This window comes from Typopeltis vanoorti, chromosome 4, assembly GCF_054136105.1.
Source record: "Typopeltis vanoorti isolate ZY-2024b chromosome 4, IOZ_Tvanoo_1.0, whole genome shotgun sequence".
In the NCBI taxonomy this organism is placed as follows: Eukaryota; Metazoa; Arthropoda; class Arachnida; order Uropygi; family Thelyphonidae; genus Typopeltis; species Typopeltis vanoorti.
Window position 1 is genome coordinate 39,618,177 of NC_143552.1, and position 26,543 is coordinate 39,644,719.

The 26,543-nt window shown below is 34.6% G+C and overlaps 1 protein-coding gene across 1 annotated transcript; it reads right to left on the reverse strand.

Annotated features, from left to right (window-relative positions):
- Positions 1–1,979: 1,979 nt before the first annotated feature.
- On the reverse strand, positions 1,980–19,847 carry LOC150107242 (uncharacterized). The gene is made up of 4 exons (XM_090391095.1): positions 19,797–19,847; positions 9,392–9,491; positions 5,648–6,613; positions 1,980–3,027 (listed from the first exon to the last, which is right to left on the reverse strand). Exons 2-4 carry the CDS (start codon positions 9,465–9,467, stop codon positions 2,717–2,719), a joined length of 1,353 nt encoding a protein of 450 aa, XP_090247221.1. The 5' UTR covers positions 9,468–9,491; positions 19,797–19,847; the 3' UTR covers positions 1,980–2,716.
- Between the last annotated feature and the right edge of the window lie 6,696 nt (positions 19,848–26,543).

Sequence of the window (26,543 nt, forward strand, 5' to 3'; positions counted from 1 at the left end):
TATACTAACTTGAAACTACCTCATTACTTCGAAGTACTGCCATGCCAAGAAGCAATAAACAACATAATAACAATGAAAAGCAAAGGCTCTCCATCAACTTGAACAAATGTCAATAAAAGACATCAGAGGATGTCTCTCTCTCTCTCTCTCTCTCTCTCCTCATGAATACTAAAGCTACCTTGCTATCGTATTTTTTTCCAAATATTCAATTCAAGAAAGAGTCACGACATGAGAAAACTTTATAAAAATATGTTTTTAAAAATTTATAAGTGTTTACATGGCCTGTCCAAAATTCCTAACTCAAATACACCAGACAGACAGATTCATGATTGCACGAGTTCCCCCACTCATTCGCTGTTGAAACTCTTAAGTGTCTCTTAAATTCATTAAGCAACCTAGAATCGTGTGTACTACATCTCGCATCTGATTTTCCGCATTAGAAATTACGGTCCTTTTGATGCCCTTTGGTTGTTAAGACGCTCGAACCCCCGTCTTGGAAAGAGAACTACTTTTATATGAACTGTAAAATGAAAGCGAATTAATTCTTTCTAATGTACGTTGCTCCACTGAATTGGCAACTGCTTGATTCTTTCTCTTTCTTTCAATTATATAAGAACATGAGCAGTTTCTTTTCAGCTCCTCATTGATTGTGCAACCTTCTCGCCCTCTTCGTTCATTCCATATACCTCTGTTCTTTGAAACACTCTTCATCATATCTTTTTTCCTCAATGAGTATAACCTTTGGCTCTTAAAAAACTCATAAACATGTTAATATAAGCATATGAAGGGCAAGACGTTTTCTCTTCTGAAAATTCGGGCTTTTCATTCGATAAATAGATAAACCGAAGAGAAGAACACATGAAATTAATTAACATAATGTACTTCTTTCATAGCCGTAGTAGCTTCTTTCTTAATTCCTAATATCATGGTATAGTATCTTTCATAGATGTTGACTAGTATGGATGTCCTATCTTTATTTACCAACGTCTCAGTACAAGAAGCTCTCATACACAGAGATTCTTTGTTCCCTGGACATAGTTGACCTTTATAGGCATTGTAATAATTTATCTTTTTTCAAACGGCAAGAACAGATATAACATTGACAATACGGCTATGAATGATTGGAAATTTTAGGAACTACCATATCCTAAGGCACTCCTAAATAGTTAATTTGGTGAAGACATTTTGATTATATTTATATTGTTTGATGAAAATACCATCAATGTCACCACCATCGTCAATCACTGTCCACAAAAAAAACTCTAAATATCACTAGAAAAAATATAATTTTCTTCTATGTTTTCTAACTAGCCATGAAAAGATTGAATTTACCATCAATATTGAGAGCAATAAACTCCAATTTAATATTCTAGACGTTATGAACAAGACACCAGCAGGTAGGATTTTTATTTTTTTGTTTATCGAGAACTTACTAACACTGCCAACTATCTGCATGATAAATCTTTCAATCATCGGAGTCAAAGACTTGCCATTATCAATACTGTGAATAACACAGGATAATGCTTTCCAGAAGGAAATGACGATAAAAGATGAAATTTAATTTTTTATAAGATCACTTCATCTATAATGGTAACCCAAGAAATTATTCCAACTTTGAATTTATGGATTGCGAATTGCTTCTAAACTTCATACACGAATTTCATCTTAATGCGACGCATTGGCGGTATTTCCTTCAATCTTTTCTGATAAAAGAAAAAAAATGCTAATATTACTTTGAAATTAGTACTAAAACCACTGTGCTTTTTCGTAACCCTAATGTAAATCAAACTGGACGGAGCTATGAAATCTGTCGAGGATGGAGGGGGAAGATATTGTAACGATGTGACTCATAAGGGAAAAGAAAAATCCACTTTAACTGCTCATATACATCTATATGAGCAGTTAGATATAAATATTCTAATTGGCCCATTGCTATATCACCTTTAGAACTTTACATAATCGATTTGAAGAAACAGAAATCTGAGGAAAATTCCAAGTTTTATTGAATTTTAAATCACTATGGACAATACAGTATTTTGTGGCATAGCTATCAACAGATTTATTTCAGATTACATCTTTGTCCATTACGGATCTGCCTCATCGTACGGACGCATATGCAGTAATTGAAATTCATCCAAAATAATCACATTCAACTATCAAAATACGTATTCGGAACAATAGAACATTCACTGAACTAAACAGTAAATCATCATTCAATGATAACTTTATTGTACAGAGTTTGATAAACTGTTCTTAAATAATAATAATAATAATAAAAAAATAATAATAATAATAAACTAATTATCATAAACTGAGTGAACCCAAAGGTTTATATCTTTTTTAAAATACTCGAAGTTTTATGGCTGTAGATAGTCAATGTCGGTCATCATTTATATGTAACCCTTCTCTGCTAGATTATAATACTTATGGATGTATCGTTTGTAGAATTCCATAATGATGTTTCTTCAGATCAGTAATGCAGCACTTCGGATTTTATAATAGAATGTAATCTTTTGTATTGAAAAATTTTGTACTTAATAAACATTTCAAAACTGCAGTTGTTGTCATTAATTGTTTCGTTGATTATAGAACGTAAAGGAAAGGAGAAATTGCTTTTAAGATAGATATCAACAAAAGACCTTTGCTGATGGCCTAAAATAGTTGCGTTATGCGAAAAGCAACTCAATTCTTATTAACTTAATTTAGTTAATCATTCTTATCCAATAGGAAATGTTATTTTCTTGAGTTCTTCTGCAATATACTCTCTAAGAACCTCAGTGACCTTTTCCTGTATTGAATTTTGTACAAATGATATCACACTATTTACCATCCACTCAGCAATCCATGTTAACGGTCCTAATCCCAGTAGTCTTATACTAATAGTACTCGTGTCTGTTATTCTGAACTCATCCAATTCTACAACACAACCATAGCAATTAAAATGTTTTGCCTTGAAATAGAAAGAAACTTCTTCCACTGAGCCTTCACATCTGATCGAAGGGCCGTAGCCCATGAATTTAGCTTCTCCTGAAAAAGAAAAAGAAAAAAAATATGAACTAATATTGTTTTTTGATATAATATTTCTTTTTAATTATCTATTGTGTTTTTTGAAAGACATATATTATCAATAAATAAGGGTTCTATGTGAATTACTTAGATGGAAAGAGTAATATCTGGTATGTAGAAGGGAATATTGATCTCCATAGGGCAGAAGTCAGTAGGAGCCCAAATCTTCCTGCACTAAGTCATTAAACTCTATCAAAATACTTTGTAAAACGAAAATTTGACAAATATCTCTTTGTGTGTGATAAAATAATTTGGTCTCTTTGTTGGTTAAGTATCTTCGAACTCATTATCGGAGACTCAAACTATCCACACATTCTCTCATACCTTTCCTTGGACCTATTAACAGACAAACTACTCACAACTGACTGGCAAACTATTTCATTCATTCACAATTCTCCAAGTGAGTCTAGGCCTCATACCCGTACTAACCATAACCTTTACTCCACTTCAAGGGATGATCTCTTGTCTTCTCCCCTCTATCCAAGTGCTGAAACATTTCCATTGTATCAATCCTATAAAACTCTTTAAGCAAATTAAATGTTTCTATCATATCCCCTGTTTTTCTCCTACTAATCAACTTCTGCATACCTCAATCTGTCTTCATAGGGAACATTCCACAGGCCAGTCACTATCTTCGTCGCTTGCCTCTGAATCCTCTGCACCACTTCTTCATCCCCAAGAAAACCAGGAGACCAGACTTGAGCACAATCTCGGTGTACTACGAGGGCCTTATAAAAAGGAATAACTTCCTTATCTCTACTTGTTAGTGTGTTCTTCAATAGCCAAGTAATCTTATGAGCAACCTTAGCAATTAGATAATTACAATTATCCGCTTAACAACATACTTAAATACATTTATTTTACATCTGAGCAAGTCTTCAGTAACCAAAAACAAGAATAACATTGCGAAACATCTTGCTGGTGACTTACAAAAAGAAACAAACATTTAAATAGCTACTTTTATAAAATGTCTTATTACTAACAATCCATTTTTAATCTGAGGGATATCTGAATTTTAATACATATATCCTGCAATGGGCCACCCTAAGAATAAAAAAATAGTTATTTTATTTATTTTTTAAGTACCACATTTTATAAATTCCCTTTTGATTGGAAGATGAGCGTAGAGAATAATTACTAAACCCTGCTCTGCATATATAAGAATATCTATCAGTAATTTCACTATTTACTTTATGACCATTTGATTTAGACTTAGGCGAAATCATCGAATTTTCTGTGACCTGTTCATCCATGAAGAACTTTCTTAAATTATTGCATGGCAATACAGCACTCTTATCATAATAATATTCTTTGAGCTTTTCAGTGTCTGCTATCATAAACCAATTAGTACATTTAGTATCTACAGTTTTATGTGTCACTGGACAGATCTTTTTCAAAATTCTACATGGTCCGAATTTACCCACTCCTGGTTTATCTTTACTTCGCTGATCATTGTTTTCTTTAAGTAAGGCCAGGTCACTTACTTCTAAATCTCTTTGTTTTCTAAACTGATTGAATACCAGTTTACCCTTCTCACGTGTAAATTCGATGTTCCACTTTTGAAATTACTTCCTTTATACTAATTTTATGGAGGGGAACTTCCAAAACCAATGTCATTATACTTGATCTACATCATTTGCAGCATCATGCGTGCTCATATCATCCACATCAGCTTTAGAAAGACAATCACAATCAGCGTCTATATTTTGTATGCCAGTTAAATAAAACATTTTCAATTCATATTCTCAAACTTCCAAAGCCTGTCTGATAGTTCGTTGGCTTTTATCCTTCATGTTATTCAAGAATATCAGTGGCTTGTAGTCTGACTTTAGTTCTGTTTCTGACCATACAACAAATACTTTGGCTTTCTAAGAGGATAAATTAGGGATAACGCTCCTTTCTCTATCGTGGAATAAATCCCTTCTTAGCTAATTACTTGCTTATCAAATTCCCAAAGGAAGGGATCTCCTTTACGATTCCAAAAACAAGTTCTACAAAGTAAAGGTAGTGAGCATTCCTGTATTTTCTCTCTTCGCATAATTATTGTATCTGGTTTCACATCCCTAGCTTTAGCTTGTATGACGTAATTTACTATAAAACTATTACACTATATATTTTATATCGTTGTAAATCAATAAATTCAGTTAGTGTATATATATTTTACCAAAATAGGTACCTTCTCAATGCAGCGCTAGTGTTGGTAATATTGCATGAGAGTACTTCTGTCTAATTCCTCTCAGAAACGGGTTTTTCTTCTTGCAGAAGTCCATTGGTCAGGAGGACACACAAAAGTAAGGTACAACACACTGGCTTCCTTTTCCTTAGTTATATTTGGCCATAATCACGACCAAACCAAAAACATCTGTTTTGATCGTAATAATAACGAGAAAATTGATTGTAGCAATTAGTAAAAAATATTCAAATGAGCTTTTATTTATAAATAATTCACGAGAATTTTTCATTCGAACTGTTTCACTTTCTTATTGATTAATTAATTTATTGTTTGTTATCGCGAACTCAGTATACGTAGATGTATTCCTTTCTACGAAACATAACAAAGAAAGGCATCAGATTTACTTACCCGAATATGAAATCGAGAGATTGTTTAACGCCAAATGAGCCTCCACTGCAATACTGTTTTCAGTAGCATTGATATCACTGTCTCCCAGTCGGTGAAGAGATGATAATCCACTCAGAAGTCCTTCCCTAAGAACTGCCTCTCCATGCAAAGTTACCAAGACGATTTCTTTAGAAAAGTTGTACTTAAAATCAGGAAGGTCCAATGGATCCATTCCATAATCTAATATTCGATTTTTGACGACATCAATAACTTGATCTACAAAGTAATTAACGGAATCTCCTGGAAGAATGGCTTTAATATTTAACTTTCCTATTTCCCGATTGATTTTTTTACGGAGTGATGCTTGTAGCTTTTGCCATACATCTGGACTAAGTTTATCGAAGAGTAGTTTGCTCATGTTGTTCAGTATTTTCATTAACTCTTTTGCAAGATTTCCACCTCCTAATAAGTTTTGGAAGTCCATTGTCATCTCGGCAAAGGAAATATCTAGACTGAAATCTTTTCCACCTGATAATTTCCTATCTGTTGTGGACGTCAGAGATGCGCTTACTAATATCGAGATATTTTTGCATTGTACCCAAAAATCTCCGTTTCCAGTCAGTGGAAATATTCGAAAAGCAGTTCCGTTGAGAAGATATTGGCCACTGACAAGAGCATTAGGAATATGCATACCTATAGAAAGATTAAGATATTTCGCACTTACATCAAGGTCCTCTATGACAAATGTTGATAGTCCCATTACAGTTAAATTATTAATTTCTAATATAGCTTTAATATTGTTTTTGTCAATTTTCAAATTAATATCCCGATTACGATAGGGATCAAGAACTGGGATGTTAAGATCTGAAATTCCAGTTTTCATATCCTCTTTGAAGTTATTTAAGATTCCAAGAAGATAGCTGTTAATGTCCAAGTACTCAAAGGTTCCATAGAGACTTGCGCTGTAACGCATATTCGGAATATAATCTGGAAAAAATAATAAATCTTGAAATCTATTGAACTCATATCAGATAATTTTATCTGTTAAAAAGTAATACAGGATTATAAACTTTAACTTTAAAATAAAATAAAAACTCTTCTTTTCATCCACAAAAATAGATGAGTGACATTCATTTTCAGACCTAACTTTTTTGGAAACTGGTAGGCCGCCAGTTTCCACTTCTCACACTGCAAAGTTGAATGCACTCCCCATGTTCTTCCAGATAAAAGCAATCTTCTCAAGACTAACTTCGTATTATCTATACCTAGTCGTATATTCTGCAGCGATATTGCTGGGATGCAGAACGAAAAGCCCCAAATTTCTTCTTGGAGTGAAAACAGTACTTCTTTGCCAAAGCTAGATTACTCAAGAGTAGGTAACAAAAATACCAAGAGAAGTTCTAGTCGAGACTAGAGTCGAACCTAGAACGATCTCTCTCTCTCTCTCTCTCTCTCTCTCTCTCTCTCTCTCTCTCTCTCTCTCTCTCTCTCTCTCTCTCTCTCTCTCTCTCTCTCTCTCTTCTGTTGACCTAACACGGAAATTACCAAGAAGCTAAGCTCGTAACCTCACTAACTGAAACAAAACAAAAACAATAATAATATATTGAAAAAAATTAAAGCCATAGCCAGATAATGCAGACTTAGAAGCTGAATACAAAAGAAGGAGGAATGACCCTACAATGCAGAGAAGAAACCAAACATAAGTTACTATAAAGACAAATTAACTTATGTTCAAAATGGATTGTACATTGGAATTGTGCTTCTAATACAGCTGCGTTTACAATTACAAAACAAGGCTTCATGGAAAAGGCCAAAGCTTTACAACAGCCAGCAAATTAATTCAACTAGTACTTTGTAGACTCTGTCCTAGAACTACAGGAAAACATCTCCCGTTCAAAAAAAGAACACTTCCCCACATAGTTCACAAGCAAAGCAGACGTTATAATTCTCAACCATAAGAGAAGCAGAATTGTTCTCTCTAATCCATCAAAACTCTTCCGAACAAAGGTCCAGGAACTGATGACATCAAACCCAAAGATTAAAAACACGTCTGATTAACAACTAGGTCTGATCATACTACAATTGATAAATAAAATCTTTGAAACTCGACATATATCCAACACCTTAACGACCAATCTAATGACATCTTTATACAAACAGGGGGGAAATAAATCCAGTCAGTAACTACAGACCCATAGCTAGTTATCAACAAAATTATGGAAATGATTGTTCTTAGCAAAACTCACTACATGTACCGAAAATTTTCATATCATTCGAAAGGCACAGTATGATTTCCAGAAGAACTGGGAATAGAATCACTGTTGGAGATTTTACAGATTTAATCTATCCTATCACACATAAAAACAAAACTGTTATGGTTATCTTTACCTGTCTAAATAATTTCATAAAGTCATAATGGAAGATGTGGCCTCTGTATACAATGAAATTACCTTCGAAACAGAAACAAATAATGCCCATCAGATCATTCCGAAGCATGGAGTAACCGATAACTTGTGGAATTCCACAGGGACGTATTTTCTAAAACTTTTGTATGCATGATATTAAGATGCAACTTTTTATTCACACTGATGTGAGCGCTGACGAAGCAAATATATAATATGAATTCAATCTGGTAACCAGCTAGTTCAGCATAAACTCCATTCACCTGCTGTAAGACACAACTGCTATAAGACAAAATCAATGCCATTCAGAAACCCAGTTGACCATAAGTACATAATAATCTAACAGCAGGTGAATGGAGTTTATAATTCTCAACCATAAGAGAAGCTCTTCTCCACACAACACGCACACATTCATAAGCAAAACTACCACCATTACACAGGTCCAAACCGTACGATATCTTGGAATTTAATTTAATGGGGATATGAAATGGAAGAGCTATATAAATCGCCTACAAACCAAACACTACATAATTGGCAAACAAACTGTATTGACTGAACGACAGCAACTGCCTTCTGTGATTCACCGAATATCATTTCCTTTTGCAGTTGTTTCCAACTATCAAATAACTAAACTTTTCATACAGAGCTGTAAAGCAATGAAGCATCCTTTGATGTAGCAATGACAGCTTTATAATAGTGCTAAAAATTCCATTCCATGAGGATCTATAATAACAAATATTCAGTTTTGGTCATGTAAAGGCATTTTACCTAGGAAAATGTGACTAAGTATCTTGGGCTAAAAACTATAAATATTCATATTCCAAATGCAATCAATGGTTCTAATAATAAGTATTTTACGTTTTGTTATGTTTCAAAATTCTATTGGATCTTCTCAAAATATGACTTTTTTTCTTACCTGAGCCATATAGAAAACGTCCTTTTGTCGGAAAGACCTTTTGTCGGAAAGACCTGGGTTCGATTCCCGTCCATGACGTGAGGAACCGTTAACTGGTTTCTTTCGACTAAAGGTGAGTTAGCCAGTCTCATATGGTGGTAGAAGGTTTTTTTTACCCAGAAACTTGGGTTTTTCGTCCCTCAGAGCAGGCAAACCAGTTCCATAAACACAGACATGAGACACACCAAGAATAAGGATTAACCAACTGTGTAGGCGTTCGGTTTCGAACGCCTACACGTTCAAGGTCTATACGTGAACCTAAAATCATGGACGCAAGGGCAACACTCAGCAGTGTTAATGTAATCCTTCAGTGGAGAAATATAAATTAAAATATTCACTATCATCTACAATTCAATTCGGAAATACAAAAAAGTAAAAATATTAAAAAAATTAGAAGCATAAACGTACCTGAAACTGCACTAATTGCAAACAGTGACACCAGAATGGAAGCAGTGCTCATGTTTATTATGATTCCTCCTTTCATCTTTCTTGATAACAAATATCGGACCTGCATTACGAAAAAAAAAATCATGAATTTTCAAAATGCATTTATATATAGTAAAATGCACTGAATGTTCCAAGTTAAATGGTCAGGAAAGGTATTACATCTGAATTTCTCTGATGCACCTGAAGAAAAGGCGAACGGGTGCGAGACAACAGAAGAAAAGAACTGGTCCTCTATGAAAACGTGACGTAGCATACCTTAGCTTACAAAATGATTTATTGTCTGGATTATTTTTATAATTAACTGGCCCAATGTTATTTCGTTTTGTTGTTTGAAAAATGAAAAGTGAGAGAAAAGTGTTGTCATCACATTCTTAATTTCTATCATCCACTCATTTTACACTTTTGATCTTTTTTTTATTTCAAGAGTAGAAAATAGTTTGATTTAGCATAAAATGAAAAATAACCTTGTAAATAAACGGTTATTAATCTATGATTTGTCTTCCGTCGCTTTTCAAGAGTGTTCCTAATGTATTTTTCTTCCTATTTAGTCCTTGAGCTAAACATAAAATCAATCAAAAACATCTCAAGGACTAATTTCGAAGACAATACTTTCTAAACCCTAATCCGATTGGCTTATGTCAACAAAATATAAAACCGGTCAGTGAGTTATGAGAAACACTAAGCGAGAGAAAGCTATTATCCTCCCCCACTCCTCTTGAGGGTATGAGTCAGTAGTTTTTCGAATGGGCGAAAGCAGTTACTCACCACTCCTGTTGGGGGTGGTGAGTCAGCGGTCTTCTCACCTCTGAAGCCTCCAGCCTTTTTATGTGCTAAAGAAAAGGTAAAGAATTTGCACAAAACGGTTATAGTTTTATCATTTTTGTCTCAGAGTGTAATACTTTACTTGGGAACAATAGAAACTAAACTGAACAATAGAAAATAAAATCCATTTAGTCACCGAATGTATTTATATGCAAAATTATCGTTCTAATAAGAGTTTTTTAAAAATCTCTGAAATAATAATTCGAAAATTGTTTTGCGCTGTGGCTCCATCTCTTGATAAACTTCTTCATTGATAACTATAAAATAAATTGTCTCGTCTAAAAGTGGCTTATTCATTTTTAACATAATATATATATTCTCATATGTTCAGTTTTGCCGTTTCAGAAACAGACAAGCTAGAAAGCAATTATCTTTTAACATTCTACCTCTTACCAAATGAAAACGAGTTTGGATAATTTTAGTGGAGCCGTCCTAATTTAAGGTAATTTGGTATCTGGAATATATGCTATTAAACAACATGAAAAATTAAATAATAATTGACTGATTGATTTATTTTTATAAAATAAAAAGAAACTAATAATAAATAAAATTTACTTTTGTTTTGTTTTTTCAGCAAAATCTTCCAAAATGGTGTCATATTTAATTTTTTTTTTGTTTCGCGATCAAATTGAGTTTAATCGGCATGTTGTTGTTGCTCTATGTCATATTAAACACTCTTTCAATCCAAGGATTACCAGCCTTTTTTACATAATTTGGAAAATCGTTTGAGAATTTTTTTTCTTCTACCATAAGTACGACAAACCTTGGCACACAAATCGAAGGAAATCAACAATTTTAAAGACTTATCTATTGAATGTGGTTAGTGAGTCTCATACAGAGGAACGCAAACTCTCCCCTTCTGTCAATTCGTAGTTTTTTCATTATGCAAAACTGGAAAACCGCAAAGAAGAGCTCGTACTTAATATTTTTAGTTTGCTACCTCATAGCCTAATTTCAGCCATAATTTCAACGAAATCATATCTTGGCTTGTGCGCAATTTCTAAAATATAGTATTTAGGCACTCTGTTCCAAATAATAGCTTCCAAAAGAAGTCGAAGGAGGTAGGTGACGCGATCATTGTGATCTGGACGGCACTAGCTATAAAAGGGTTGATTTGTTGCTGTAAGTAAAAAACGTAGGTTCATTGTGATATGCATGGAATAACTTTAATAAGGTATGATAGGTATGAGTTATAAACAGAGAAAACGGCTTGACTCACATCTGCCATTTCGAATCCTTACAAAGAATTGTGAAGAATGTTCGTTTCAATGCGACGAAGGGTCAATACTCATAGAAATTTTATATTGAAACACTTCACTCTGGCTGGAAAGAATTTAATAAAATATGCAACTTCGATATATACATAAAAAGTTTCAACATGAACAAACCTGAACCGCCATATCATTCAATTTTGGTTTTATTCAACGTATTTTATTGGCAAACGTGGACACGAAATGATATTCGACATGAAATGATTCGTAATGCAATTTGTCGAACCCTTTCAGTTTTTGATTCAATCGGATCATTTGTTGTGGTAAAATTATCCACATCAAAATTATATATCTTGGGTATATAAGAATCTCAGTGTAATGAAACGGGTTATGACTTTAGATGCAACTCATTGGATGTCGAGTAATGTACCACCACTTGTTCTTTAAAGAACGTAACTTTATCACAGACGTCTTATCAATTTTTGTGAATCGAATGGAAATATTGACCAATCACGAATCCACCTCGGATTATTTCTGTATATAAATACATTGGTGTCCAAAAAAAAAAAAATTCATGACTGCAGCCATTGTGGTCATCAATTTATTGCCAGCATACTAATAAATTATATTACGCTGTGTTATAAATTGTTATGTTATAAAATGTGTTAAATTGTTATGTTATAAATTGTTATAAAATGTGTTATAAACGTACAAATTAAATTACAATACGTTTTTGGTAAAAATACAAATTTCGTAAGGATTTAGTTAAGAAATTGATGTACACTGCACCAAAAAACTATGCGGACAGACATTTCAGTATGGAAAATGTGCGCCCCGAAGTGCGATGCAGCTTTCACTAGGTCGTACTTACCATGATTAGCACCAAGTGATTCAAGGGTTCTTGAGGCAAACTGGCCTACTTCTCTTTGAGAGCAACAAAGATAAAGCTTTTTTTTTCTTCCTCTGGGTAATTTCGAGCAGCAGTGCGTCTCCCTATAGCGTCCCATATAGGGAGACGCACTGCTATGCGTCTATGGAGATAAGATCTCGGAAGCGTCCTGACCATCATTATCATCATCATGCATATCAAGGATTTTAGGCCTAGCGTGGCCTATTCCGGCCTGGTTTTCTTTTTCCTAATGGCTTGTACTTTAAGATTTGTTTTGGTAATCTTTCTGTTTTCATTCTTTGAACGTGTTCCATCCATTTATGTTTATATTTTTTAACTTTTTCTATTACTGATTCTTGGTTTAATTCTTTCATAATTTCTTCGTTTCTTTTGTGATCAAATAGAGTATACTTTGCAGTTTTTCTCATAAACTTCATTTCTGCTGTTGTTAATCTTTTTGTTTTATTGTCCAGATTTCGCTTCCATACATTAAGACTGGTAGGGTTAATGTATTGTATACTTTTAGCCTGGTTTGTTTTTGAACTAGGTTTGGTTTAAATATAGAGTTAATTACACCTGTTATTTTTAAATATTTTGCAATTTTTACGTATATATCTTTTTCATTTTTATATGTGATCATACATCCTAGGTAGTTAAATGAATTCACCTGTTCTAAGATCTTGTTATCTATTACTATCTTAGTTCTTACTTGATCTTGTTCTTTAAAGGCCATAGTTTTTGATATTTCTGTTGATATTTTCATACCGTAATCTTTGGCTATCTCATTTAGATCTAAAATAGCTTTCTGTAAGTTATCTTCAGAATTTGTAATTATTATTTGGTCATCGGAAAAAAGGAGAGTGTTTAAGTTCACTGTAGGAGAAAGTTTAATACCTTGATGGAAATTTTTATTGTATTTTATTATTATTTCATTTACGTAAATATTAAAAAGAGTTGCTGAGAGGGGGCATCCCTTTCGGACCCCTTTGGTTTATCTCTCTTGTATATGATAGCTCATGATTTAATCTTATTTGTTTTGATTGTTTTCATATATACTTGTGATAGCTTTTTGGATATTATTTGGATAGTATTTGTCTTTCTTTTAATATGTTAAATAATATGTTTCTTTTAACTTTGTCAAATGCTTTTTCAAAGTCAATAAATGCAATATGTGTTTCTAAATTATATTCTCTTCTTTTCTCTATTATTAATTTTAGGCAAAAGGCCGGGTCTATACATGATCATCCTTTTCTAAATCCATTCTGTACTTCTAACATAAAGTTTTCGGAGTATTTCATTAGTTTGCTATTTAAAATTCTGCTATATATTTTGTAACAGGAATTTAGTATACTTATACCTCTATAGTTTTTAGGGTCATCTTTACTACCTTTTTTCAAGATAGGAATCACAATTGGTTTTTTCCATTCTATTGGGGAGTTGCCAGTTGATTAAATTTTATTTAAAAATAATAGGAGTCTTTCTTTGAATCTTGTTCTGCATATTTATATAGTTCTGAACCTAGCTTATCTTCTCCAGGTGATTTTCCGTTTCTTGTTTCTTTCAGGCTGATTTCATGCTGACCAATCGATTCCATTAATACCCTTGGTTTCCAGAAGTATCTCCACCGCTCGTATATGATGTGGTGCAGTATTGTCATCCATAAAAATGAATTCTTCGCCTACAGCACCACGAACCAATCGAACATAAGTGAAGAACTTCGTTGTGATATCGTTCACCAATCAGAGTCACTTATTCCAGCAATTGTAGTGGCATGTCCATTAAGTATAATGCCTCCCAACACTATGACTCCAGCATCTCCGTATTTATTCCTTTGAAGAACATTCTCGCGATGTTTAGCTGTACCACTTTCACAACAGATTAAGTGTAGAAAAGACTAAAACGACTCCCGACAAAAACTAAAACGAACTCTGTAAAGAGCTCATTCATTAGTCGATTGGTGTTTTGTCGAATTTTGTGAAACACAATATCACTGAAAATGTGCTCTATGATGAGCTGTAGACAAAGGGACACAGATTACAGGCTTTCTGACGTATAGACCCACTTGTCGCAGACGTCTTGCCACCGTTTCTCGAGATATCCACATATTTTTGCCTGAATGGAGCCGACTTGCAAGTTGACCTGTCGTACTACGATTACGTTTTGCTCTTATGAGCAAAAATCTGTCTTCATGCCCCGTGTTAGATTGACAATGACTGCTTAGCAAACGTCTGGAATTCAGTCGATTGGTTTGAAACGCTGCCCAGACAGAGCGTGGATACAACGCTATGTGAGATTCCAAACTCTCTTACAATATCAGTAATTCGGCTGCCTTCTTCAAGCTTTCCAATAATTCTTCCGCGCGTGAAATCACCTAGATGATGTTTGACAGATTGCAAGACATTCAAGTTTGCAACTATATTTCTTCCCGGAAGAATTTCTTTCAAACACAACTCGTTTAACGTAGCCTCTTGTCTTTTATCCTGTTGTGTGCTTGTTACCACGTGATCCCATTGACTGCGATTCGAAATCATTAGTTATACAAATTGATATAACTAATTTGTATCTTTATATTTATTTATTGTATTATTTATTTTTTTATTTTATATAAAATATAAAATATTTTAAATACAATATATAAAAAATATATTTTTTTTATATTGTATTTTATATTGTATTGCATTTTATCATCATCATCATCATCAAATTCCTGCAATGTACCCTCAAGGGGTGTACAGGATATGATAGTACTACATGAAAAAAAATTACATCATTACTTCCTATCTACAATTTCCTCCAAATCAGTCTGTTACTTGTCAAGACTCCAACATTATCAGATCTTATATTTCTATCGTCTAAGGCACTTTGTACCGTATCAATCCACCTACATCTTGGTCTTCCTCTGGGTCGTTTTCCTGCCAACCTGGCAGAGAAAACTTGTTTCGCTAATCTTTCCTCGCCCATTCTGTTTAAGTGACCATACCACTTGAGATTAGCTCTGCTAACGCATTCCTGGATGCTAACAATGTCAAGGTCTTTCCTAATATCTTCGTTTTTAATATGATTTTTGCCATTGATGCCATCTGTTCACGCCTCTAATCTTTCTGATTCTCATATCTGCGGTCTCTAGTCTTTGGTCAAGTGTTTTATTTGTAACCCAACTCTCAGATCCATAAGTTAAAACTGATTTGAACACTGTCTTGTATACAGTCAATTTAGTGTTCTGACTAATTTCTCTCTTATTCCATATGAATTTATTTAACTGACTTCCTACCATACCAGCTTTGTTGATTCTGTTGTCTATTTCCATATTTAATTCACCATCTTCACTAAAAATTGTGCCTTCACTAAAGATATGTGGAACAAGTTCTCCGTTCACAACGCAGTTGGAATTTTCAACGATCTTCATTGTCTTTGTCTTTTTATTGCTGACCTTCATACCATATCTATTACAACAGTTATTCGATTTAGTCAGGGAATCTTGCAGACTTGTAGTGGATTTATTTAGAAGTATAACATCGTCCGCATAAATAAAGCAAAAGCAACTCCAATTTTGATATCATGTTCAATACCACTTTTCTTCATAATGTGTTCCATATAGATAATGAATAACAGAGGGAATAATGTACATCCTTGTCTCACACCAGATTTAACATTAAACCATCTTACTGTACTTCCTTCAATTCTAACTGCTGACTTACAACTCAAATAAAGACTAAGTATTGCTTGATATAATGCCCCTTTGACACCATATAACTGTAGCGTATTGAACAGCTTCTCTCCTGGCACCTTGTCATATGCCTTTTCCATATCGACAAAACGTAAATACAAATCTTTGTTATATTCCCATGATTTCTCAACTATTTGTCGTAAAGTGAAGATCTGATCCTGACAGCCTCCATTGGGCCTGAATCCAGCTTGTTCTTCACCAAGCTTTTCTTCCACAATTCTTCTCAACCGTTTCTCAAGTATACTGGTACAAATCTTATCAGAATCACTCAGTAGAGAATTGCCTCTGTAATTTTCACATTCAGTTTTATTTCCCTTTTTATATGCGGGTACTATGAGAGCTCTACTCCATCAGCTCTACTCATCGGGAATTCGTCCCTCTGTCTAGGCCTTCTGAACTATACAGTGCAACTACTGTAAGACTTTTATACCACCATACTTCAGCATTTCTGGTCGAATATCATCTACTACTGCTACCTTTTCACATTTCAAGCCTTTGATGGCTTTTTCTACTTCAGATATTGATATGTATTCCTGACTGCATGCCTGTTGAGTGTTTGTTACCACTGTTCTATCACTGCTTGTTTCATTTAGCAATTTTTCAAAGTAATTACTCCATACTTCAAGGATATCTTTTTCTCCCATTTTCATGTCACCTTTATCATCTCTAACTCCTTTTACAGCACTCTTTCCCCCATTCATAAGCTTCTTCAACAACCTACAGAATATTTTGCCACCTTCTTGATATTTAATTTCTATATTCTTGCCAAAGTCCTCCCATGAATTTTGATTATATAGGTTTACACAGTGTTTAGCTTTCTTACATTTGTCTCTGTATTCTCTAAGAACACAAGCTGATTTATTTGCCAGGAACGTTTGATATGCTTTCTTCTTTTCCTTCACTGCCTCTTTAATTTCCTATGTCCACCACGGAGTTCTGATTTTTCTATCCTTGCAGACAACCTCACCACATGCCTCTCTAGCTGAATCAATCAGGGTTTTCTTCAAGGTTTGCCACTGAATCTCCAAGGTTTGGTTCCTGTTCTCAAACTCTTTCATTTTTTCTTGAATGATCTTCATGTATTTTAGTCGACAGTTCACATCTGAGAGCTGCTCAACTTTTATTCGCTTTAAAACTTTCTTACATTTTATTCCTTTCAATATGAAATTCAATTTTATCCTGTTCAAGACTAAATAGTGATCACTTCCAATTTCAAATCCTCTGTACACTCTGGTCCTGCACCAGGGAGAAAACATCAATATCAACAATAACATAGTCAATGAGACTTTTCTTATTCCTTGCCTCTTCTCTCCATGTGAATTTGTGCACATTTGTATGTTGGAACATGGTGTTAGTAATAACCAGTCCATGTCCTGAACAGAAATCCAACAAGTATTTGCCATTATTATTAGCTTTGCTCTTTTCTCCAAATGTTCCCAAAATATTTTTGTATGTCTGACAATCACTTCTTACTCTGCTGTTTAGATCCCCAACCAGGACCAACTTTTCCTTTTTCATTGTGTCAGTAGCTTTCTCTAGAGCCTCAAAAAAATTCCTCCACTTCTACCTTAGTAGAGCCTTCTGTGGGACCATAGGCACAAATAAGTCTTATTGTCCAGTTCGCTATTCTGATATTTGCCAACATCACTCTACTTGAGACTGCCTGTCATTCAAGATTAGCCTCGTATTTAGTGTTGAATACAATGGCTACTCCTTCTTTTCCTTGATGGTCATTACCTCAATATATAATATTTTATATTTATTGCTCAGAATGTTCTCACCAGTTTTTGTCTTTTTTTTTTGTTTCAATCACCCCTATTATGTCGAGCTGGTATTTATCTAATTCCTCAGCTAGCTTCATTTCTTTGCCATTGAGGCTTCTCATGTTAATAGTACCGATCTTTAACTCTGGTGGTGTAGAGTTGAGGTGTGTTTTCAGATTTATTCCAGTAGCTGACTTTTCTCTGTTTGGCCTGGTTCCCTGGCCAAAACAAATGGGGGGGGCTTGTTTAACCGGGAGACGCCCCAGCCGGCATTAAATTTTGTCATATTATGTTATCATTTTGTATTTTGGTTTAAGCCGATAAGAATACAATTTGATTGGCTAAATCCCAAATTGCCAGCCCATCCTCGTTCATTCAGTATCCAGGTAGATACCCAACAGGGTGCACCAGGAGAACGCGAGGAGTGGATATTAGGTCAGAAGCCCTGGTCGCTTCTCCGCATTCCTTTAAAGGCTATGTGGAGGTCTCCTCTCAGTTATATAGCTTTCACCCTTAAGCACCCCATTCTATTTTATAAATACAATATATAAAATATATTTATTTTATATATTGTATTTATTTCTATAATTAATTTGTAATTAGTATAACTAAATAAATGACACACGCTGATTCGTCTAAATTTGCAGTTAAAATCTTCAGAAATGTTTGTCCTTAGGTTTTGGAACCAGTGTAGTTAGAACGGATGCCTGTAGCAAAATGGATAGCTTATTGAGTAGTAGTTTTCATTTCTGACTACTAGTTTGGACCAAAACATCAGGAAATATTTCATTTCTTCCTTAACGCAGTATGATTCGGGTTTTATTTTTTGGCAAAATGAGTTAACATTTTGATGATGATATATATATATATATATATATATATATATATATATATACCATTTAAAATAAAAAAATTTAAAGGTCATATGTGAAACCACTCATGTGCTAAAAGACGTAAACTATTAGGCCTGCAGTATATGAGAGAACATCTTCAAGATAAATAATAAAATTATTATCTCGTACCTTCCAAGAATTCAGGCATGACATCAAAAAAATGTGCACGCTTTGAATGTGTTAAATGTACTTAATAATAAAGAGAATTTCTGGTAATGTACATAAATACGTTTCTTCGATTTTTTGTGCACAAAAATTTACAAAATGGAATAATGGAAATGTCATAACAGGATGGCAGGTGTTCCTTCTTTTTGGTTTTCCTTAATTGATTAAAGTGGCGGATTCGTCACGGATTTATAAATCTGACAGTGTTATTTCAACTCACAAAAATGACCGATCTTTTTCACGATATTAAGTACGCTTTTTTGAATGTGCTACTTCTGGATGATGCTAGAATTTCGAATAATGAAAACAGAAAGAGGTTATAAATTGCAATGGGGTATTTATAAGTAGTAGAAATATCGAAGTAATGATTAAGATACATTTCTGAATTTCTGCTAGCAATGCATTTAAACTATCTTAACTAAAATATGAGGATTGTTGGATCTCGCCGTCCCAAAAGATAATGTACAGTTAACCGTGGATGAACACGCATAAATATCTGATACAGAACTTATTCAGTTTTTGGATAAGGAGAAGAAGCCTTCTCTTTAAAGTAAATAGCACGTGACCGTCTGCATATACCAAAAATAATTTTTAATGCTAACATGGAGAATCAGAAAAAAAACCCAGATATATCTAATTCTTAATCCTAATTAGGGTATCGAAAAGAATACGAGTAAAATATATAAAAAAAAATTGATAAGTGACCTTCGGCTTGATGTCAATCGATATGCATTAATCGCAGAAATCACTTTCGATATATATATATTATATATATATATATTTTTTTTTTAAATTACTCATAAGGAAATGATGTATGAACCTTATGCTAGGACCTCTGGCGAGGTATTGCTAAATAATTAAGCAGTAAATTTTAGAAGCAATGAAATTTAGCTTACCAGCTGGCGTATTATTCCGTCAAAGAACGTTAAGCCTCACACTAATAGCACAACGGCAATCTTTCCTTACAACTAATTCGGAGTTATCTTCGCAACTGCTGCCACTTTATCTCCAGTTTATCTCTTCGTGATATTTAAAGTTACAATTTGTGGAAAACAGGCTAACATTAAAAAGTGTTTTAATTTTCGCCTTGATACTAAAGAAGGAGATAGAAGATAATCTGATATACGGACATAATTATTTCTCTATTTTCCAAGTACTCGACTTCCTTTCTAAGCCTGTATCTTTGTTCTAAAAGACTGCTGCTTGATTTTTAAAAGATGTTATGAAGTATACGAAAGGCATCGTAAAAAACAAGTTTAGTTCACTTTCGACCTCCCATATTAACTATTAATGTCATTTTCAAGGATGCTGATGAGAACGCACACATTTCTCAGTTGAAAATATGCAAATTCGAAATCCTGTCCGCGATTACTGCGTTATCTTTGTATGGGTCACGTGCGTGAATAGATATTTGCCCTTTTGTAAGAAAGATCTAGGGTTAAAATCCCATCTAAGATGCGAGAACGTCTAAGGGCTTTTCAAATGAAGAGAGTTAGGCAGTCCTATATAGAGAAGGAAGGGACATTGTTTTCTTCTTGGAAAATTCGCCAAAACTAACTACACAGGACATACTATTAATATATTTGCCACACAGCATTAGTCGCATCGGCCGTAATCCCAACTAAACAAACCACCCCCAAATTGTTACAATCATAACAATTGCAATGTTTCTATAATGAATCTTTATACGGATTCATTACAAGTTCACAGAGCTACACAGTAAGCAGCTGTGAATACATGGTCCACTTTTCATCCTCAAAAAGCAACAATGTTTGTGCTGTTTAATGTCAACTCACTGATATGTAGTGAGTCAGTGTTTGTATTCAGTTGTATAAGCGATGATTTGGTCGTTATCAAATTCCATAATATCATTATGAAATTTGATAAATTTGATTTAATTATGGAACCGTTATCATTCCATAACACTGGGTGTTAACTTTGTTGTTGTAATGACTGTCGATTTTATTTTATTTTTTCATGTTTGTATATAAAGTTGAGCATAATTTATAATTACACAACTCTAGAATAATAAAAACACTAAAATAAAAAAAAAATCAGCTAACGCCTTTTTATTCCCGTATACGGGGAGTAGGCGAGGCCATTTAGCCCTATCTAACTTTTGGAGACTGAGTGGGCAGTTCAATCTCCACTGGTACCAATCAGAGAATAGATGGCCCAAGGCTATCACTAATTAACACGTTCATTGCCAATCACGCGATATCGCACGATGCGAGTTCTCACCAAACGGCCGATCACGCGTTATCGCGTTGACGTCGCTAACTAAATAAAAAAATAAAAAAAATTTGGCCACCACACGAAATTCCAATTTTCAGCTTGGCAATGAAAGTGTTAAGCGGTACATAGTGAAGAGAGACGGCTCAAATGTGCTGCCATCTCGTGGTCCCTAACCCTAACACTATATATTTAATGTCTGAAAATAATGTGGGTTCTACGGTCGATTTTCTTGAGTTTACGGGACGAAAAACCCGAGTTTCCGGGAGGAAAAACCCGCTTGCCCGTGCTAGAGATCGACTAACTCGGGAACCGGTCGAAAAAAGGCTTAGAAAAATTTCCTCTAGTCGCCGACTAGACTCGAAACCAAGTATTCCTTCGTGAGGCCAAGCGCTGTGGTATGCAAACGCCACATCCACTGAGCTACACAGGCTCAAAACACTAAAACACTCTATCAAACACTCTATCACCTGGTTGACAAAAATATTTGGATACCTTACGTGTCATTTCGGATCCCACCACATGCAATTCAGGGAGTTTTTGCATAAGTCTAGTAATAAAAAGTGGGATGTGGTGAATGGTTTGCACTGTACTCGATGTCAAGTTTCCACGTTCAGCTGAAATGACAGATTTTCAACGTGGTATGGTAGTTGGTTGATATATCAGTGGTCTTTCTGTCCGTAACATTGCTACCCGTCTCAGTATACCGAAATCCACCATTATTATGTTATTCATACATGGAAAGTTGATGGCGCTACCACAGCTGGAAAACGCCCTGGGAGGCCATCGACACTCACTGACCGAGATTAACCGAGATTAACATGCCTTGGAATGTTCGAGAATCTCGCACGTCATCAGGGGACGGACCTCGCAGTCAACCAGGAAAATGCTGCAGGAACATCTGTCAGCAGTAGAACTGCCCTAAAGGACTTGAATGCACTAGATTATCACGGAAGTTGTTGTGAACTGATGTCTTTTACATCGTTCCTGGACCGTAGACAATTGGAAAAAGATTCTGTTGATTGACGAATCACGCTTCCAAATGTTTCACTTTGATGGTCGTGTTTGGATTTGGTGATAACCGGGGAACGGTTCCAGCAGGACTGCATCATTCCAACTGTCAAGTTTATGGAGGCTCAGTAATGATATGGGGGAGTTTCAGTCGAATGAACTTGGTCCATTGGTGGACGTGCCCAGAAGTCCGATAGCTACCTGGACATCTTGGACAACATCCTGCTTCCGACGCTGTGGAAGTACTTCGGCAGCGATATTTGCATGCTTCAGCACGACAATGCTCCATGCCATACTGCCCTGCGTGACCGAGACTGGTTTCCGCAAAATAACGTCGAAGTATTTTACTGGCTGACTCAGAGTCTAAACCATAACCCCCACCGAACATCTTCAAGACGAACTAGAAGCCGAATTCGCTCGAGACCGAAGCGGCCGTTATCAATATATCAGCAGTGGGGATAGTTTCGCGCAAGGAATGGAAGAATCTTCCTGTTGCGACGTATCAAAGTTGGTTCAAACCTTCCATGAAGGGTAGTTGCTGTCATTCAGGCCAAAGGTGATCCCATTCCTACTAGAAATGTATCTAAAACGAATTTGTTTATCAGAAATAGGTATTCAAATAGTTTTGTCAATATATAGTATATATATTATGGTAAAACCATGGCTAAATATATTGCAAGTAGGTCATTTCACGTTGATTAATGATTGCACGACATCAAGGAAATAAAAATTCAAAGCAGCCGACAATGGTCACAGCTTGTTTAGATATCCGCCAATCACAAACAGCTACTACTCTTTGTAGATCGGCTCGGCTAATTCCTGCTGCTTAAGTTTTTAGTGTGATATAAAAATAGGAGTTTGATAAACCCGAGCTAAAAACTTGCCACCTCCTAAGTGGAAGGGAGTTTCCTGTTATACAAGCTCTTCTCAGGAAGAGCTTACTCATGTTTCCACAAGCTGCTGGAAAGTAAGTCTAAAGGACATATTTTACAAAGAATCTTCACGATCAGAACTTGAAAAAAAAATTAATTTCATAAGCTTTGAATGCCAAAGGATTTTAGTACAAATGCCTTCAATATGGTTAGTCCGTTCAAAGTTGGAGAATGCCAGAAGAGAGAATCTGGTTACGCAAAGAAGAAAGGCCCTCCTTTCTAAAAGGAAGAATACTCTATGAAATCAACTGTACACTTTTAACTGTACACTGTACACTTTTAAATTATTTTCTGATTGAATCTTAAAAATTATCGTCTGGAAGATACTTTAGCCGTATAAATAATAATATTGTATAACTCTGGCGTCGCAAAAATATTTAAATCACTAATGCGATTTAAATATTTCGCTTATTTAAATATTTAAATCGCTCTCAACCTTAGATAAGTCAAATTTGACACAAAGGTCGTTACTGTACATTTAGAGATTTACTATCGATTAAATAAATCAAATGCACTCCAGAGATATTGTATTTATTTTAATTCTGAAAAATTAGGAATAAAATGAGAGTTATTACAGCAGATTTTAAAAGATGTCGCACTTGTCTGTAAACTTGCTTGTTTCAAATGTTAATTGACATAATGACTGGCCCATCTGTAGAAATGATCCAGGTATAGGATGCAAATCTGATTATTAAATCTAGAACAATTAAAAAACATCATGAACTGAAAGAAAGTAAATTATGTAAGGGAAAAATAAAGCCTTTCTGAAAGTCTGTTTTTTTTCTTTAAATAATTAACGTGTTTAGTTGGTTCAGTTCACCCAGTTTAGTTTGTTAATTTTTTCGTTAAGTGATTTTTAGGACTATTTATCTACGAGTACAAGGTTCTTTTTTTAACATATACGTGTACGTGAACTATGCTTTCAATTTTCAATGTTTAAAATGTTCCTTGGTTTTGTAATGTAATAGTATTATACCACTAGCCTCACAGCAGTAAAAAGAATGAATTTCCATCTTTGCTTCGTGTAACTACATTTGCTGCGTGCTTACTCTGATGATATCATCGAAATCCTCAATGAGGAAATGTAAGTGTTTCTGTATTAATACTTTATTTTTTACCCTTTACATAATTTACGTGTTTATTCACTTCAGCATGGTATTAATCCCATCTGTATTAATAATCAAGTCAATAACTTGAATTCCAGTAACATTTAATAACATAAGACGCAACTGTCGATTTGATGCTATAAAAAGAAGTTTTCAAAGGATGGCAGAATATTATTAAAGAATAAAAAAATAATTCAACATATAAAATACATAAATTTACGATAAATGTGAAATAAGCACATGCAACAAATATAAAAATCCACGAAGCGAGCATTTATCTCGATTAACGATCCAACTATTATTGATTCATTCCAATTTCGTGCACACTGACGTTCACTTTCTGCCTGCTTTATCCTTATTCTAGATATATTCTCAGGATGGTTGGTGATCCGAATTGGTATCAGTAACTCTCACTCTCTCTCTCTCTCTTTGAGTCTTCATCTGGAACAGCCATTTATTCCTATGAATCGTAAAAAATGTATCCTAGTGGTTTTCAAATTTAATATGTACCAATATCTTCTTTTGCTTTATTTTAGATTATGCAGCGTACTCCTGTTTTATAGAATGACAAGCATTTGTGTCTGGTATCACCATGAAAATAGATGAAACAGCATCATCCAACAGGCTGCAGGTACAAATTCCGCCATGGGAATGAATGTTTGAGATTATCTTTTGGTGAGATATGAATTTCACCGCCCGATGAATGAAACTTGAAATGGCTTTTAAAAATTTCATGTTTAGTCTCTAGACAGAGAGGGATTTCTAGACTATGTAAAATAAATAAAAACTATAAAAAATAAATAAAATTTAAAAAACAAGAAATATTCTGTATTCCAGCCACGGTACTAATGTATTATAGGTTCCTAATAGGTATTTTATATGGGAGTAACATAAATATTTTCACATTCATTAAATTTTTTTGTTTATCTGTGAACATTATTTTAACACCATCATCTACTGTTCCTTCACACACAAGTCCAAGCATGCAAAAATGCATAGCTCCGACCATTACGCAATTCAGAAATTATCAAAACTATAAAATAAAATATATTTTTAAATTAAAATACATGTTAAATGCATTTCAAAATTTAAAAGAAACTTTAATTCCACTTTCATGAACTTGGATTTCAAACAGCAACGTTTCACTATTACTTCTATGCTAAATTGGGAAACAAAAAAAGCACAGCAGAATGAAATTTTAGGTGGTTTTGATGTGTTAAATGTCACGAAAAGTCAAAAGTGTATTCAAAAAAAAATTTATCTATCTATCTATTAACGATATAGGGAAGGATCTAAGAGGTACATTTTATTTGTTCGCTGATGATGCAAAGTTGGCCAGGGCAATAGTGAATGCAGAAGATGTCAAAATCTTGCAGGACGACTTGGATAGATTGGAGTTCTGGGCTAAGGAGAATGGATGTCAATTTAATGTGACAAAATGTAAGGTTATGCATTTTGGGGTGAAAAGATTAGCAGCAGTATACCACATTGGTGGAACTGTACTCCAGGAGATTGATCAGGCCAGGAACTTGGGAGTGTTGGTGGATAGGGAGAGGAAGTTTACGGGACACATTGCAAAAGTGGCTAAATCAGCTCATCAACTCACTTGGTTGTTGAAAAATACTTTGACGAGCAGAGACAAGCAAGTTATTGTACCTCTGTACCGAGCCTTGATAAGACCTCATCTCGACTACTGTGCCCAGATTTGGTCACCTAGGTTTCTTCTTGATGGGGAGGGGTTGGAGAGGATCCAGAGGCGAGTGACCAAGATGATAGCAGGTCTATGGAATGAACCTTATGAAAACAGGTTGAAGATTTGTGGGTTGCAGAAATTAGTTGATAGGCGGAAAAGGGGAAATATGATTGAGACATTCAAATTGCTAAATGGTTTCCATAGGATTAATTCAGAGGATATTTTTGAGATCAAGACTGGTGATGGGAGAACTAGGGGACATCTATGGAAGCTGGGAAAGAGTGTGGTTAGCAAGGGTGTCAGAGCTGGGTTCTTTACTTTTAGAGTGGTAAATGAGTGGAATAAGCTCCCAGAGTCTGCTGTGGGTGCAATGACGGTGAGTGAGTTAAAGGCAAGGTATGATAGATACTGTGAGAATGTTGTGTAGTTGTGTGGACATGATGTTTAGGGCCTCCCTCGATGAGTCTAAGGACTCTCTGGAGTCGCCCATAATAATAATAATAATAATAATAATAATAATATATTTTTCTATCTATGTACATATATACACCTCACTTCTCTTTCTTCTCCGTGAATATGAATAGCAGTGTAGCATGTTTTAAATTAAGCAATCCTCTAGAAAACAAAGAAAAAAATCATTCTTTAATTAATCTGTATCAGTAAAGTAAA

Coding starts and splice junctions, on each gene's coding strand:
- LOC150107242 (XM_090391095.1), bottom strand. CDS start 9,467: ATGAAAGGAGGAATCATAATAAACATGAGCACTGCTTCCATTCTGGTG. Junction 6,614..9,391: donor TGCAATTAGTGCAGTTTCAG/GTACGTTTATGC, acceptor TATTTTTTCCAG/ATTATATTCCGAATATGCGT. Junction 3,028..5,647: donor TCTCTCGATTTCATATTCGG/GTAAGTAAATCT, acceptor TTTCTTTTTCAG/GAGAAGCTAAATTCATGGGC.